The 18,241-nt window shown below is 38.4% G+C and overlaps 1 protein-coding gene across 8 annotated transcripts in view; it reads left to right on the forward strand.

Annotated features, from left to right (window-relative positions):
• LOC100017234 (phospholipid-transporting ATPase ABCA3-like) overlaps positions 1 to 18,241 on the forward strand; it is a 351,884-nt gene that overhangs the window by 229,687 nt on the left and 103,956 nt on the right. For all 8 annotated transcript variants that reach the window (XR_470380.3, XM_056805469.1, XM_016424232.2 and 5 more), the window contains one exon: positions 7,669 to 7,840. Coding sequence is in view for 7 of the 8 variants with exons in the window: in XM_056805469.1 (XP_056661447.1) it covers positions 7,669 to 7,840 (172 nt within the window). In the remaining variant the exon portion in view is untranslated. The remainder of the gene's footprint in view (positions 1 to 7,668; positions 7,841 to 18,241) is intronic.

Below are 18,241 nucleotides of genomic sequence, written 5' to 3' on the forward strand. Positions count from 1 at the left end.
TGTGTGGGTCTATCTGCCTCATGTGTGTTTCTTATAGACAAAATATGCTAGGATTCTGGTGTTTAATCCACTCTGCTATCCACTTGCATTTTATAGGTTAGTTCATCTTATTCACATTCTCAGTTATAATTACCATCTATGTATTCTCCTCCATTTTAACTTTCTTCTTTAATCCTAACCTTACTCCTTCTATACTTTCCCTCCCCTCCAGTGTTTTACTTTTATTCAGCCTTCCCCCTTTCCCCTCCCTTATATTACTCCCTTTATCCCCTTCCTATTTACTTCTCTCTTACTATAGGAACTTTTAGTCACACACCCCAGCCTCTTCCTCCCTTGTATTTCTCCTCTCCCTACCACCCTGTTTCTTATTCCCCTTCTACTTTTCTATAGGGTAAGATACAATTCTGCATCCCAGTGAGTCTGGCTCTTCTTCTCTCTCTGAACTAATTCCACTGAGAGTTTGGTTTAAATATCACCTGTCACCAACTTCTTCCTCCCTTCCATTGTTTTGGTTTCCCCCACTTCACCCCCACCCCCTGCACTTATTACCCCATTTTAACTATTATGACAGTAATAACAATTTTTAAGAGTTACATATATCATCATTCCATATAAAAATAGAAGCCCTTTGATCTTATTGAAGCCCTTAAATTTTTCCTCTTTCTTGTTTACCTTTTCATGCTTCTCTTAGATTTTATATTTGGGCCTCAAATATTCTGTTCAAGTCTGATTTTTCTTCAGAAATGCTTGGAAGTCTTCTATTTATTTTTTATTATTGTCATTTGGGGATTTAATGCAGGAAGTGATCTATGGATTCTTTCAATCTCTATTTTACCTTGTTTGAGGATATCAGGGCAATTCTCTTGGACAATTTCCTGTAGTATGATATCAAGACTTTTGCGGGGGGAGAGGGGGGTCATGGCCTTTGGGTAGTCCAGTAATTCTTAACTTATCTCTCCTAAATCTATTTTCCAAATCAGTTGGGTTTTTTTATGTCTCAGATTTTCCATTTTCTCATTGTTTTTATTTTGTTTTATAGATTCCTGATGCCTTATAAAGTAATTAACTTCTAATTGTTCAATTCTGATTTTTAAAGCCTGAATTTCAGGGGGCAGTTGGGTGACTGGGTGGTTTGAGAACCAGGCCTAGAGATAGGAGGTCCTAAGTTCAAATCTGAACTCTGTAACACTTAAATTAGTTTCACTACTAAAAGTATTATATTTTTAGAGGTTTATTAAAGATTATTAGAAATCAAGGATGAAGAAATACAAAATAAGAAAAGCCTAGGGCTGGTAAGCCCATTCAATTTCACTGACTACATCTTGAGAGACGCGTGTGCTTAGAAGCGGAAGCAGAGAGACAAAGTAGGCTGTACAGTCAGTTTAAATACCCATTTTGTTCTCTGCTCAGGTGGGGGATCTCTGGTGAAATTATAGGGCATTCTGGGAAGTGCCAAGGACTTCTGGGGATTGAAGTCTGGGGTACAAATCTCCATTGATCATTATTGGGAAAAGTTTCCCCAAAAAGGATCATGAAAACATAATCAACTTAAAGATTTCAATAATTTGAGAGTAAGAGGAAAAGAACAAAACCAATAATTCCTAGACACATTGACAAAAAAAAAAAAAACAGTTAGGGGGCAGTCCCCTTTGGCATGAAAGTATACATACAAATAAATGTTCAATCAACCACACCCAAAGTTCATTCTTGATCTTCTCATACAGCTTGTGGTCTGGAGGCATCTTCATGGTATCTTCTCCAAACAGTTCAGTTTCTGGAATCAGAGAGATATCATGTTTCTTAACCTAAAATTCTTCTCAAAAGGAATTTAAACTTTGTAATTTAAAATAATAATATTTTTACATTCCCCCTTTGAAGAGGATGATTGAAAAATACAAGGATCATTTAGTGATGCATGGCTGAGTTATGAGGTATTTGAATCAATTGGCAAGAGAAATTAAAAAGACATCAGAAAAATCAAAATAAAAAAGATAATTTCTGAATGAAAATATAGACTATCAAAGTCTTATGTGTAAAAATTCTAAGTAAAGGAAAAATAAATCTATAACAGGTCCTTGAATCAGGGCCCAATTAAAGTGATATAAGCAAGTAGGCATTTACTCAGTCAGTAGCCAGGACTACAGAAAGTTTGCCACACTATGAAAGACAGAAAAGGGAATAGATTATAGGAGCCAGGTTAGGAGCCAAGTTTGGGATACTCATCTGTAAGTATTTTCACAAAGAGTGTGGATACAAGGAAGGTCTCCATCTTATCGTATGTTAAGTGTCACAACCTTGAGTCATTACACTAGGTTCAAGTCCTTTGTATTGGCTTAGAAGTACATCAATCTTTCCTGGATTGGTTTCTTTGGCCCTGTGCAATGTCTCTTTTGTATATCTTGTCTTGGAATCAGAATCATTAAGCAAAGTCCCATAATTTTTTTAAACAATTAGTGGCATCATTTTTATAGTTTCAAGCTTTTGGGGCATTCATTGACATTATAGCAAATGTATTTTAAACTTATATTACTGCAAAATCAAAAAGTTAAAGAAAATCTTAATACTGGTGACATGTGCTTCAAATATAAAAAGGAGAGAAAAAATAAAAAACTGAAATAGTATATTGCACATGCAAGAAAAATATAATAAAAGTGTTTTAAAAATAAAAATGTAGCTTATAATCATTGACACACTGTGTTAGCTAAGAAAATATAGAATACAAGGCTTTCTCACCAAAAATGAGATCTATTTCCTCTTCATATCTGGCCATGATCCACTGTGAGTACAAGCAAATGAATTTTACAAGGCAACAGTTTTTTTTTTTTAATAAAGAACAGTAGTACAAATATATAGGTATCAATATCCCCAAAATTCTCAATAGTCCAGTTAATTACAATAACAAAAAACCGACTATCATATTTCACATAAGTTGTTGTATGGCATTTTTAAAAGCCTATGAACTGATGGATATTTGTTACAATTTTTCAAATGTGGCAAATCTTTTCAACCTTGGTAAACATATTTTTAAACAAAATAAAACTTATTTGGGTCTAGAACATCATCATCAAGGAATCTAGATATCGTTACAAAAATTGTAGCAGAGGAGTCTAGGAAAAACCCAAACCTCTGTACTGTTGATAAAGTGAGCTGAAGTTATAAATGAGAGATGCTCCTCTTTTGGGAGTCTTCTAGGGGAACTATGTGCCCTGAGATTAACTTCCCAGCTTCTATTGACACCTCATATACTTCCTAACTATGTGACCCTGGGCAAGTTATTTAAACTCTATTGCCTAGCCCCTACTGCTCTTCTGCCTTAGAACCAATACACTGTATTTATTGTAAGATGGAAGGTAAGGGTTTTAAAAAGGACTGAATTTCATCCATGACTTTTTGATCCTCTTCTTCTTTTTCAACTATTTAGCTTTTTTGCCTCATTTTCAAGTGAGTCAATTCTGGCTTTCAAGGAACTATTTTCTTATTTTAATTCATGTGCCTCTGTTTCCAGATGACCTATTTTGCTTTTTTAAGTTCTTGTCCCAGTTTTCTTCAACCTGCATTATTTGTTTTTATAATTCTTTTTTTTTTTAACTATTTCAGAGCCTGAGTCCAATTCACTAGAGTTTCTGAGGTTTTGCTTAATGTTCCTTTGGTCCTCCTTTCTTCCATCTATTTTTCTTTTTCTGAAGAGAAACTTTCAGTCATAATTTCTTTTTTGTCTTCTGTTGCTTTTTTTCCTCTCCTCTCCCCATTCATGTGCTGTATACTTGCTTCTCTTGTTGTTTCCTGGCTCTGTGAGTTTGAGCTTTTCTGCCCTCTGTTCTGCTGATATCCTGGATTAGGTCACTTGAGCTGATTTAAGAGATAATGTTCCCTAAGGCCAAATCTTCTTGAACTGCCCAGGAAAAGCTAAAGGTGAAGCTGTGGGGGCTGAAGACAGCACCCAGCCAGACCTCCCCTCTGTTCCTCTCATCAGCTGCCTCCCTGCCAGCTGTGGTCAGAGCCCTGAGCTTTGTATGGTGGTACTGTCAACTAGAAAAAACGCAGAACTATTAAATAGTCAAAATCACTCTTTAATCAAGGGAAAAGGGGTTAGCGCTACTAATGCGACAACATTTCTGCTTCCCAAGACTGCACAGAGTCAAGACGCCCTGGTCACTAGCCCCTGGGAGTGCCACCAACTCAGGATGGACTCCGGGTAACAAAAGAACTTGGGGAACCTATATACCCTTTGGGAAATCCAGGGGCAGGGAAAGATTATTGATATCACTATGGCTACAAGGAAAATGGGAGTGTTCAAACTACACTGACAAGATACAATCATAGCTAGAAGCTAGGGTGCAAGAGAAGGGGGCTGCTTACAATGGTTACTAAAGGATGATTCATGCCCAGGTCTGACCTTCCTGAGAAAGGTTCTAATACAATAGGGGATAAAACAAAGAAAGGCCTTAGCATATGCTTATCTCACCCAACCAGGATTATCATTTCCCTTCAGGGTAGATTCTCATGGGAACAGGGAAGAAGAACAAGCTTTCAGGGTCTCCAATCTACAAGCTAAATCTAAAATTGGGGTTCATTAGATCCCACTAGGCCACAAGTTTGGGATTCCTAAATTCCATGTTGACAGTACCAAAGGATATGTCCTTCTTTCCCTTTCCCTTCCACCTTTTTTTTTAATCTCTGTGATACAGACTTGGTAGTGGTTTTACTGGATCAAAGGATATGTATTATTTTATAGCCCTTAGGGCATAGTTCTATAAAGGATAATTTTAGCGTTGTGACCTAAACTATATTAATTATTGGTCACCATTGATATCCCCCCCCAAAAAATTACCCAAATCAATCTGGAATTTTATAGTGATTTATTTAATATAGTGGAAAGAAATGTAAGAAGAAGGGAGAAGGAAAGGGTGTAGGATTTCTCTCGCCTGGCTTGTGCCAGGCAGATATTCCTGACATTCTTAATTCTTGGGATATGGGATTTATTAATCTGGAAAGCAAGTTCCCATGATATTAATCTGTTTCTTCATTCTAAAGTACGGTCTGAGTAGGGTGGAGTAGTTTTAAAATCTACAGTTCCAAATTGCCTTCCTGAATGTTTGGATCAATTCACAGCTCTACCAGCAATGCATTAATGTCTCAATTTTACCACATCCCCTTCAATATATATCATTTTCCTTTACTGTAATAGTGGCCAGTCTGAGAGGTATGAGATGGTACCTCAGAGTTGTTTTAATATGCATTTCTCTAATCAATAGTCATTTAAAACACTTTTTATCTGATTATTAATAGCTTTGATTTCTTCATCTGAATACTGCTTATTCATATCCTTTGACTATCTGTCAACTGAGTGTCAACTAGAAAAAACACAGAACTATTAAATAGTCAAAAATCACTCTTTAATCAAGGGAAAAGGTGTTAGTGCTACTAATATGACAATAGAGCTGCTTTCCATGACTGCACAGAGTCAAGACGCCCTGGTCACCAGCCCCTGGGAGTGCCACCGACTCAGGATGGACTCTGGGGAACAAAAGAATTTGGGGAACCTATATACCTCTCTAGATGACCTGGGGGGTTTAGGATTAGAGGGACAGTTGATTGACTTTACAATGGTAAGAAAGGAAAATGAAGAGTTCCAGACAGGAATAATAGTGAGGGGCTGATGCCCCACAATGAACACAAAAGGGAAAGACTCAGCCTAGGGCTGGGTCACCTTGGTCCTGGACCTTAGCCTAGGGGGAGAAACCATTGGGACAAAAGGGATGCTTAATATTGGATGGGATTAGCTGTTCCCACCCAAACTACCAGGAAGTTCACTGTCTGGTGAAGAGGGACCTTCCCTCAGAGGGAAACCTCTCCTGTGACAAGGTCAAAACCTGGGGTTTCCACCCTCAAACTAAATAAACTGGGGATCTCTAGATTTCCATGTTGACATGAGTAATACTTTGTGGTCTTATAAATTTGACTTAGCTCTTCATATATTTGATAAATGAGACCTTTATCAACAAAATTTGTTATAAAATTTTTCCCCAGTTTGTCATTTCCCTTCTGATCTTGGTAACATTGGTTTTGTTTTTATAAAAGCTTTTAAATTTGGTACAGCAAAAGTATTAATTTTACATCTTTTAGTGATCTCTACATCTTGTTTGATCTAAGTACCAGTTTGAAAGTAGACAAAGGGCAATGTCTAGACCCATGGTGGTGAACCTATGACATGCAGAAGTCTCTCCATGTGCATACATAAGCCCTTGACTTGGCTGTCTGGGAGGCCGGCCCCAGCCCCAAACACAGGGGTTGGGCATTCTAGCCTCTCTCCACTGTTGCAAGGGCTGTGTGCAACTGCCCCAGGTATGACTGAGCCCAGGACTCCATTCCTCCACCCCACCAACAGTCTTGCTTTTGTAAGCAAAGAATCAATTGGGCCCAGGCCCTCCTGATTTCATTGACCCTAATTAAAATAACCCCCTAAGTAAATCTAGGGCTGAACCCCATTCACCAACCCCTAAGGGAATATGCTAATCTGATCCTCCCTAATCCTTCAAAGGAGGAAGGAGACCAGATAAAACCTCCTGGAGATTCCCATCAATGGAACCAACCTATCCACCCCCACCACTGTAAAACTGGAAGGGCAGAATATATCAACTCATGTCTCTTGCATTGAACCCTTTATCCCCCTAGACACAGGTGGCAGAAGAGGAGATGGAGGTACCTATTCCTGTGAGTGGGTGGAAGACCTCAAAGATCTCTTTCATAGCAATAAAAAAACAGCTGTAAGACACTTTGGAATTAGTAGTCCCCTCCTCCTCTTTGTTGTCTTAATCCTACCTGTTGTTTTAATTCTTAACTCCTTGATCCCATGACTATTCCTCTCCTCACATTCTGGGTCTTCTGGGTTTTGAATTATGCACACCCAGCTACCTGGGCAGATAATTCCCTAATTCAGTTAGCTAAAGCAGGTCCCTCAGACTGTTGGGTTTACAGGAAACACCCACAAGAGAGGAAGAAAATCTCCAGCCCCTAGGATTTGGGGGGGAGGGGTGCCTGAAAGGCCTACTAAATGGTTGAGGCTTCCAGGAAATTTGCATCCACTCCAGTTCTAGTGGTAGCCTTTTACTTTGAATATCCCCAGGTCCAGCACATGGTGATGATGCTCATTTAGGATGGATGGGTTAATCAAGACCTCTTCTGATATAAGGACTATGATAAGGTTGGGTCATTGATCCTTTTCCTTTTAATATGACTCATGCACTGTGTAGAAATTGCTCTGGGAACCCTGTCACCTCCTGAAAGGGAATGGTGATGTATTCCTCTAATTATACATATTGGTATCCTAATATAACATTGATCATGTCCTTGCACATAGTCAGGGGGTGGGGCAGGACACACAGTCATGTAGTTTGGGGGGTGGGGGACAGGGGAAATCTGGTACAGATTTCCAAAAAAGTTCCAATAGGTTCCCTATCACTGGTCTAGGCAAATGGAGTTGTGACTTGAACAGATTCAAACAGGTATGAAGTGTCTGAGGCAAGAATTGAACCCAGAACCTTCCATTTCTAAGCCTGGTTCTCTATCCACTGAGCCACCTAGCTGTCCTTCAGTCACTTTTTTTTTTTAATTTGTATCAAGTTTTATCTACATGTAAATGAAATATTTTGTACTTTTTTGATTTAGGGTGGGTAAATTGGTGGATTCTAGCCTGGATCTCCAAGCAATCAAGCTCCCCTCTCAGAAATACAAGAAAAATACAGATGAGGTTGATGATAGTGAAAATATTAGTGACTCAAGTGAAGCAGCTGACAATATTATTTCTGAAAAGAAATATAGAATGGAACTAAACACTGGGGTGAGTAGCCTTGTTTGTTATTATCAACTTGATAGAGTACAGTTAAAATACAAGAAAAATATTTTGGCTTAATTATTTGGACACAGGAATTTGATATACTAACTATGGAAAAATCTATCTAGGACTGGGTTGCTACTATTACTACTGTGTAATTAGAAATCTTGTACCTTTGGACTCCTCCCAGAATTCTTTTTCATCTCCCAGCATCCCTTTCCCTTCTCCATCACATTGTGTGTTCACATTTGAATATAAGTTTTTGTTGGTCCTCCCTCTCTTTTTCTCTTTTTCCCACAAGCAAGGCTTCCCTTAAGGGAAGAAAAATCTCAGTAAAGAAAACCCACTTTCCCAGCCTCCCATCCAACTTATATACAAATGTGAACACACAATGTGGTGGAGAAGGTAAAGGAATGCTGGGAGATGAAAAAGAATTCTGGGAGGAGTCCAAAGGTACAAGATTTCTAATTATACACTTCTAAATCCTATTTACATTGGTGGCAGCTAAATGGCTCAGTTGATGGAGCACTAGGCCTAGAGTCATGAGGACCTAAATTCAAATCTGGCCTCAAAAACTTACTAATTGTGTGATCCTGGGCAAGTCTTTTAACTTCTGTTTGTCTCAGTTTCCTCAACTGTAAAAGAGATACCCCAGAGAAGGAAATGGCAAACTGCTCTAGTATGTTTGCCAAGAAAGCTCCGTAAATGGGATTACAAAGTATCTGACAGGACTAAATGACTTAACAACATTTATATAATACTTTAAGATTTACAAAACACACTTCCCACAACAACAGTGTGAGGGAAGTGGGGCAAGTATCCTTTATCTCCTTGTAGCAGAGGGGAAAATTAAAGTATAGAAGGATTAAATGACCTGCCCAAGCAAATGCAGGATTCAGATACAGTTCCCCGGACTCTTAAGTTCAGATCTCTGAGCTGTTTTGTGCAGCAGAAATGGGAGATGAGGAATGGTTCCAGGATATGGCAGATCATGACAGAATTCATAACTCTGAAAACACCAGAAGAATGCAACCACAATGTTTCACTGTATACTAAATAAGATGCTATTCAATTTGAAAGTAAACACTGGTATCTCATAAATTTATGAGACATTATAAAATATAAAAATAGTGTTCTTTTTTGTTAGTTTTTACAAATCTTTGTGCTAAACTCTAGGGATACAGAGATTAAAGTAAAAGTCCCCACCTTGAAGAATTTACAATTAATGGCTTAGAGTTTGTGTGTGTATTTGTATATGTGTATACATATATATATATATGTGTGTGTGTGAGATTAAATAAAAGATAATTTGAGAAGGAGAGCTCTAGCAACAACCAGATGTATTAGTCAATAGTTTATTGAAGATGCATTGTGGGAAGAAGGTGGAGTAGGGCATGAAGTTTCCTCACCCTCCTAATACTCCCCACAAATAATCAAAAATAACTCCATAGAATCAATTCTAAAAGTGGTTAAAAAAAAAGACAGCACTCCAGAGTGAAGCTGAACAGCCTGGGACAACTAGGGAGGAAGGTTTCTGACTTTCCTGGCTTCAGTCCACCACCATGGGCCCTGGGAGGCAGGAACCAGAATAAACAGAGTGGAATCAATAATAGCAACCTCACCTTGTTTACTGAGCCCTGGAGCTTGTATCCCTGAAGATACCACTTGAATCCACAGGTGGAGTGTTCTGGGAGCAGCCACATTTACTGCAGCCTTGGGTCTAGAGACCCTCACTGTCCCAGAGATAGAGATTGGAAGAATGGATGCCACCGAATCTACAGGTACCAAGTCCTAAAGGCAGGAACTCAAGCCTTACTGCTAACAAATGAGGGACTTTGAAGACTCAAGAAATGTGTACTAGACACTTGCTTTATCCCAGGCTGTAGTAGTAGGAAAGGAGGAGTAAGGAGCCAGTACCCACCAATGAGAGTGGAGTTCCTGGCTACTGCCACAGGGGGAGGTGGACTGTCTTCTTACAGTTGCAGAACTATCCATGGGTTCTGATTGGAGTATGAAGGACAGAGGTTTGAGAGGGAGACTAGGAGTACATCTGACCCTAGACAATAAAAACTGGAATAACTAAATTGGACTAAGGGAAAAACAAGCACACAAAAAAAAATCCTGAAAACCGAGGAAACAAACCTCAACACACTAGAAATCCTGGACCTCCAGCAAAAAGTCAGTAATTAAGTCTATTGTCCTGGCCACTAAAATTATAAAAGTTAAATAAATAAACAAATAGATAGATAGATAGATAGATAGATAGATTGATTGATAGATAGATAAGCAAGGAAAGAAGAAAGAACACAACTTTTGATAGCTATTATAGGGTCAGAGAAGATCTTGACACAAACTCAAAAGACAATGAAATAAAAACAACTACTTCAAAAATAGCAAAGAAATAAAAATAAATAAAATAAAATAAAATAAAATAAAGCTCCAAAAAGGTTTTATGGGAGAGCTTTAAAAAAACTTCAAAAAACAAATGAATGAGGTTGAGGAAAAAAACTAGAAAAAAATAAGAGAAAATGAAAGAAAATTATGAAGGACAGATCACCCAAATGGAAAAAAGAGATTCAGAAACTCACAGAATAGCCTTAAGACCTAGAATTGTATAAAGGGAAATTAATGTTTTCCTAAGACATATAATAAATAATAAAGCAAAATCCAAAAAAAGAAATAATAGAAGACAATAAGAAACATCACAAAAACAACTGAGCTAGAAAATAGATGGAGAGATAATATAAGAATAGTTGGACTATTTGACATTGTACTAGAAACACTAGCAGTAGCAATTAGAGAAGAAAAAGAAATTGAAGGCATTAAAATGGGCAATGAGGAGACCAAGTTATCACTCTTTGCGGATGACATGATGGTCTACTTAAAGAATCCTAGAGATTCAACCAAAAAGCTAATCGAAATAATCAACAACTTTAGCAAAGTTGCAGGATACAAAATAAACCCACATAAATCATCAGCGTTTCTATATATTTCCAACACAGCTCAGCAGCAAGAACTAGAAAGAGAAATCCCATTCAAAATTACCTTAGACAAAATAAAATACTAGGAATCTATCTCCCAAGACAAACACAGGAACTTTATGAACACAACTACAAAACACTCTCCACACAACTAAAACTAGATCTAAACAATTGGAAAAACATTAACTGCTCATGAGCAGGACAAGCCAATATAATAAAAATGACCATCCTACCCAAACTCATCTATCTATTTAGTGCCATACCCATGGAACTTCCAAAAATTTTTTTTACTGATCTAGAAAAAACCATAACAAGGTTCATTTGGAAGAACAAAGGATCAAGGATATCCAGGGAAATAATGAAAAAAAAATACAAAGGAAGGGGGCCTTGCAGTCCCAGATCGGAGACTATATTATAAAGCAGCGGTCATCAATACAATTTGGTACTGGCTAAGAGACAGAAAGGAGGATCAGTGGAATAGACTCAGGGTAAGTGACCTCAGCAAGACAGTATATGACAAACCCAAAGATCCCAGCTTTGGGGACAAAAATTAACCATTTCATAAATACTGCTGGGAAAATTGGAGGACAGTGTGGGAAAGATTAGGTTTAGATCGACACCTCACACCCTACACCAAGATAAATTAAAAATGGGTGAATGACTTGAACATAAAGAAGGAAACTATAAGAAAATTAGGCGAACACAGAATAGTATACGTCAGACCTTTGGGAAGGGGGAGGGTTTAAAGCCAATCAAGACTTAGAAAGAGTCACAAAATGCAAAATAAATAATCTGGAATACATCAAATTAAAAAGTTTTTGTACAAACAAAACCAATGTAACTAAAATCAGAAGGGAAGCAACAAATTGGGAAACAATCTTCAGAAAAACCTCTGATAAAGGTTTAATTACTCAGATTTACAAAGAGCTAAATAAATTGTACAAAAAATCAAGCCATTCTCCAAATGATAAATGGACAAGGGACATGAACAGGCAGTTCTCAGCCAAAGAAATCAAAACTATTAATAATGTGAGATTTAAAATGGTTGAGGTCTTAAACTGTAGTGACTAAAATGGTGGAAGATATAAATTGTGATAGATATAAGAGAGGGTGAGTAAATTTGACTGCAGAAAATATGTTTCACTACAGTGTCTTGGTTTTAAATCAAATATAAGGTGGTCGCCAGGGAAATATTCCCAATTATTCAAATACCCAAGTCAACTGGGTTTTATAGAGATTTTTAATTAATAATACAATGAGTAATCAAAGAAAGAGAGAGAGAGAGAGTAAGAAAGGAATAAGTATGAAGGGCCTCAAGCCAATATGACCTAGACCTGAGACTTAAGAGAAAGAATCAGTCAGTCAGTCTTTTAACACTCACCACAAGGTCTGCCTAAACAAGGATTCTAGTGACACCAGGCCAGCTCCATCTCAGCTGACTTCACCAGAGAGCCTTCCAGCCAGAGACTGTTCCAAAGGGCCTTTCTCCAGAGCCTCTCTCAAGAGATTCTTCCCAAGCAATCCTCATCAGAGAAACTCCAAAAGGATTTCTCCAAATGGATATATCCTCAAGAGATTCTGCTTTTTCTTATATAGGGGTTTTTCTCCCATGTCACCTCCCCTGAGTCCCTACATCTACCAATCACTATAGACGCTTTCCAAAGGAATGCCCATCTAAATTCCTGCTAAGTCGACCAATCTCCTCAGTAAGTCTGAATCAGAAAAAATGCTGCTGTGTCGACCAATCTCCTCAGTAGGTCTGAATGAGAGAAAACACAGCTGAGTCAACTAATCTCATCAAGAGAAAACTTGCCCAACCCTTTTAGGTACCTAGCATCCCATTGTATCAATTCTAAAAACAGGCCTGGCTCAAAGAACTCCTTGCCTTTGTAAACCTTAAAATTCCTTAGACTTATAAATGTTGGAAATTTCACCATTGGGAAATTTCATACTTGGAAAATTTCTTACTGATAGTCTATTGGAATGTGAACCCCATTGGCATGGGAGGTTCCTCCTCCTCCCTTCTTAAGATTACTTTAGGACAGAAACCTTTTGCTGAACAATGGAAAGGACTTTGACCTATGCTTAAGCATAGAACAGGAATTTCTTTGAGTCATGATTGATTTTAGAATTGATACAATGGAGATGCTTGGAATCAATCTCTACCCTACTCAGTCCTAACAGGATTGAGGAAGGGCTGCAGCATAGATCAAAATTTAATTATTCCAATCTCTACCCTACTCATGTTAACAGGATTTAGGAAGGGCTGTAGCAAAGGATCAAAGATTTAATTATTTGAAAATATGACCTTCAACAGACATGTGCAAAGCCAGAGACCTCTGGGCGGTCCTGGGTTAAGCTAGAGCCTCCATTGGCACAGGGAAATTGATGGACAGTGATTGGTAGATGTGAGAACTGAGGGGAGGGAACTTGGATGGTTTCCTTAAAGATAGAGGGGTCTGACGACTCAGGGTGGTGGTTGAGGAGTTTGTCTGAGTGGTTGGAGTGTGCTCTGAGAAGCTTGCTCTGAAGGAAGCTGAAGGTGGGGGCCTTTGAGACTGTTTCTCCATTTTGGTCACGTGAGTAATAGGGACTGGTCTCTTTTCTTTGCCCCAGCTATCTAAGGGCTTGGGCCTTTTGGCCCAGCCTAAACAGAGGGGGTATTTAAGCCCTATTCCCTTCTCTCCCCTTATCGCTCTCTCTCTCTCTCTCTCTCTCTCTCTCTCTCTCTCTCTCTCTCTCTCTCTCTCTAATTCCTTTCTTCCTCCTGTTTGTAATTAAACTCTATAAAAGGCTGACGGCTGATTTGAGTTTTCATTTAGGAATTACATAGCTGAATTCCTTGGCGACCTTAAATTAATATATATATTAGTCTTTTAAAGTGATTTCCTTGTCACACCTTATTATAAGCATGGGTCCAAGTACTTTCATTGTTTAGCAAGGAGTTTTCTCTCCTAAAGCAGTCTTAAGTACGGTTGGAGTAGAGGTCCTCCCATTTCTGATCCTGGCGAGTTCTCACATCAAAATGGGGAATGTTTCTCAGTAGGGAATTTGTTCCAATTAAGAATTCCCTGATGGGGAAATTTTTAACATTCACAAGTCTGTGAAATTTTAAGGTTTACAATTAGCACATGAAAAAGTGTTCTACATCTCTTATAATCAGAGAGATACAAATCAAAACAACTCTGAGGTATCACCTCACACCTAGCAGATTGGCTAACATGACAGCTATGCAAAGTAATGAATGCTGGAGGGGATGTGGCAAAGCAGGGACATTAATTCATTGCTGGTGGAGTTGTGAATTGATCCAACCATTCTGGAGGGCAATTTGGAACTATGCCCAAAGGGTGATAAAAGACTGTCTGCCCTTTGATCCAGCCATAGCACTGCTGGGTCTGTACTCCAAAGAGATAATAAGGAAAAAGACTTGTACAAGAATATTCATAGCTGCACTCTTTGTGGTGGCCAAAAATTGGAAAATGAGGGGATGCTCTTCAATTGGGGAAAGGCTGAATAAATTGTGATATATGTTGGTGATGGAATACTATCATGCTAAAAGGAATAATAAAGTAGAGGAATTCCATGGAGACTGGAACAACCTCCAAGAAGTGATGCAGAACGAAAGGAGCAGATCCAGGAAAACATTATACACAGAGACTGATACACTGTGGTACAATCGAAGGTAATGGACTTCTCCATTAGTGTCAATGCAATGTCCCTGAACAATCTGCAGGGATCTAAAAAACACTATCCACAAGCAGAGGATAAACTATGGGAGTAAAAACACCAAGGAAAAGCAACTGCTTGACAACAGGGGGGAAGGGGATACAACTGAGGAGAGACTCTAAATGAACACTCTAATGCAAATACCAACAACATGGAAATGGGTTCAAACCAAGAACACATGTGATACCCAGTGGAATCGTGCATCGACTATGGGAGAGGTGGTGGGAAGGGCGGGGGGGGGGGGGGGGAAGGGGCAGGAAAAGAAAATGATCTTTGTTTCCAATGAATAATGTTTGGAAATGACCAAATAAAATAATGTTTAAAGTGAAAAAAAAAAAAGAGTAGTTGGACTCCCAGAAAGTTATGATTTAAAAAAGTTTAGATTCTGTACTTCAAGAAATCATCAAGGAAAACTACCCAGAATAAGAGGATAAAATAGAAATTGGAAGAATCCATTGATCATCACCTCAAAGAGACCCAAAGACAAAAATGCATAGGAACATCATTACTAAGTTCTGTAGCTCCCAGATTAAGGAGAAAAATACCACAAACAAGAAGAAAAACACAATTTAAATACTGTGGAGCTACAGTCAGAATAATAAAAAAATTTAGCAGCCACAACATTAAAAGAAGACAGGATATGGAACACAGCATTTCATAGAGCAAAAACTGGGCTTATGAACAAAAATAGCATATCCAACAAAGATGAACATTGTTATAAAAAAAAGTAAAATATAGACATTTAATAGCCCAAAGAAGTTTCAACTATTCCTAGAGAACAACTCGGTACTCAGCAGAAAATTTAATCTATAAGAAATAACAAAGTTAATGCCCTGTGACCTACCCTCCATGGTATGATGTAGGCAGGGCCCCAGTACAATCTTGGGATGGGCTTCCTTCACACAATTAATGTTAAATTTTAAATGTTAAATGTTAAAATTTCCTCTCTTGGGGTTTCTGGAAGATTAGCATGTCAGGTCTACCCAGTGAATCGTTCCATATATGTAGCCAACACCTCTAACAATTGTCTTACTAGAGGTGTATAAAATATTGCACTTTATATAGAGGGAATTACAATAATTTGGGGATAAGAGGGAAAGGAATAAAAAGGAGAAAGAAGAGATTCTACCAGTTATCATTAGGAGTCACATGAGTATAGCCACTTGTGTGCCATTTAAAATCCTTTGAAGCTCATGGATATTTGTCACAATTTCTCCAGATCTATTCACATAAGAACAAAAGGATTGATTAATAAAGGCACATGCCCCTCCCAATGTGACTGTGGGTATGTCAAGGGACAGCCAATTTTGTAAATTGTTTTTTCTAAAGAGTCAATCAATAAGTAAGAGATGACCTTAGTAATTTGGGAAATGTCTTGAGCAGTGTCTTGAGCCAATCTTTCAACCTCAGCTGAGCTATTTCTAACAGTCTATCACTGCCATCATTTAAAAATTTGGCAGGAGTGCCCAGAAAATCCTCTGTACTGCTGATAAAGATGCTCCTGAATTTGGCCTCGACTTTTTGGGTCAAGAATGCCACCAAGAACCTAGATTTCTGGCCATGGACTTGTCTACCCAGCCACTATAGTGATCATGCACTGATTCAGGTGGAATAACATAGGCTAAACCACAAGTACCATATCATCCTGGTGGAAGGGTAGAGTAAGCTGAAGAGTTACAAAGAGAACAGTCCAAGGGTCACCCATCTCCATGGGGAATACTTCCTCCACCAAGATGAGAGTGTAACAGCCATAAAAGGCATGTATTTATACATCAAATCCATTGTATTTCTAATCTGTACCCTAGCACAGATAAATGTGGAGGTAGGGAATGGAATGGTGAAGTTGCACTTCACTTTGTCACCCATGTACTTTACTACTACTTAATGTACCCTGGCCTCTTGCAAACATAAGTCAAAGGTAGATGAATGATCAATCAGTCAGAGGTAGTGGTACTCCTAGACATCTAAAAACCACTTGTGAAGTCCTGTTAAAATCAATTGAGATTTTCAGCTAATTAAATTCTTCAAAAGTCACTGATATAGGTTGTAACCATTTTGATGGAGTTTATCCATCACCATCTATGTGTTAGTTAACAAAGGCAAAAGGGAAAAAAGGCCATTTAGGTAATACATGACCTCTTTGTGTTGCAAGCTATGGTAACATCTCATTTCTGTGGCCTGGAATCATTGCCCATGACAAAACAGATCCCTGATAGATCTGGTGACAGACCCAGCATCCATGAGGACCAATGGCTTTGCCATGGAAAAGAGTTTGTCCAATTTCTCTATGGACTTTTATAATGATATTAGCTCCAGTCCAGTAATAGGAAGAGGGTACAAATAAAGACATTGTAACAGAACATATATCTAATAGCCAAAACATACTAACTAACTGAAAGTGACATTATAGAATGGACTATCATAGATTAGATTAATATGTAAACTTAAAAAGAAAATTAAATCTAAAAACAAATAAGCAGCAAATACAACATACTGGATATAAGTCACTAAATGTCAATAAAAGGTGCTCCTTTTACATGTGAGCAATGAATCCAAGAATCCTTTTCTCCAATTTTGATAGTTGTTGGAGTGGTTAACAGTACTTGAAACAGCCCTTCCCAGGCAGGCTGAGTTCCTCCAGTGTGCTGGAAGTTCTTTATGTATACCTTGTTTCCTGCTTGTTCCACAGCTCCAGATTCATGGAGTTCTCACAATTTGACCTGCAAATTCTGTATATAAGAAGCAACATAAGTGTCCCCCACCCCCACCCCCAGTAATGTGTCTACCAGAGAAAAAGGCTTAGCCTGTGTATTGGGTTGTCCAAAAAGCATCTCAAATAGTGAGACATGTAGATCTCCCTGGGCCTGCTACGAAGATAAAACAGAGCTATGGGGACAACCTCAGGCCAGTTCAAGTGAGTCTCAGTGCACAATTTTCCAGTTATATTTTTAAGGTCTGTATTCATTCCCTCCACTTGGCCTGGGCTCTGGAGGTAATAGGGTACATAGAATTGGGGAGTAATCCCCAAACAAGAATAAACCTGAGATAAAAACAGTCAGCAAAATAGGTTCCCCTGTCTGAATCAATGTGTACTGGTGGGCCAAAGCAAGGGACAATGTCCATCAAAAGCACCTTAGCAACAAAAGCTGCTGTGACCCTAACACCAGGAAAGGCTTCTATCCATCTGGTCAGTTGGTCTACTATGACCAGACAAAATTTATAATGTCCAGCCTTGGGCATAGTAATAAAATCAATTTGTAAATGCTCAAAAGGCATGCAAGTCAGTGGATGCCCACTAAAAGCTTTGCCACAAAAAGCATGTTGAATATATGTCTGGCAAGTGGGGCAGGCTATACTTTTGGAGGCTATGGCGGTGATAGCAGGGGCTATTCAGAACTTTTTAACAGAGTTTATGATACCCTGAGTGCCAAAGTTACTGGTCTTGTGAATAGATAAGCATATTTGGTGATAGAAGCTTCTAGGGCATAACAGTTTTCCATCAGAAGATAGTCATACTCCATTGATCAATTTTGCTTTAAACTTTTGTTTCCATTTTTTCTTTTTTTTCCATTTGAGTAAGTTTATTTAGTCAATTTAGAACATTATTCCTTGGATACAATAATCACATTATTTCCCTCCCTCCCCTCCACCCACTCTTCCCGCAGCCAATGCACAATTTCATTGGGTATTACTTGTGTCC

This window comes from Monodelphis domestica, chromosome 7 (genome assembly GCF_027887165.1).
Source record: "Monodelphis domestica isolate mMonDom1 chromosome 7, mMonDom1.pri, whole genome shotgun sequence".
NCBI lineage: Eukaryota > Metazoa > Chordata > Mammalia > Didelphimorphia > Didelphidae > Monodelphis > Monodelphis domestica.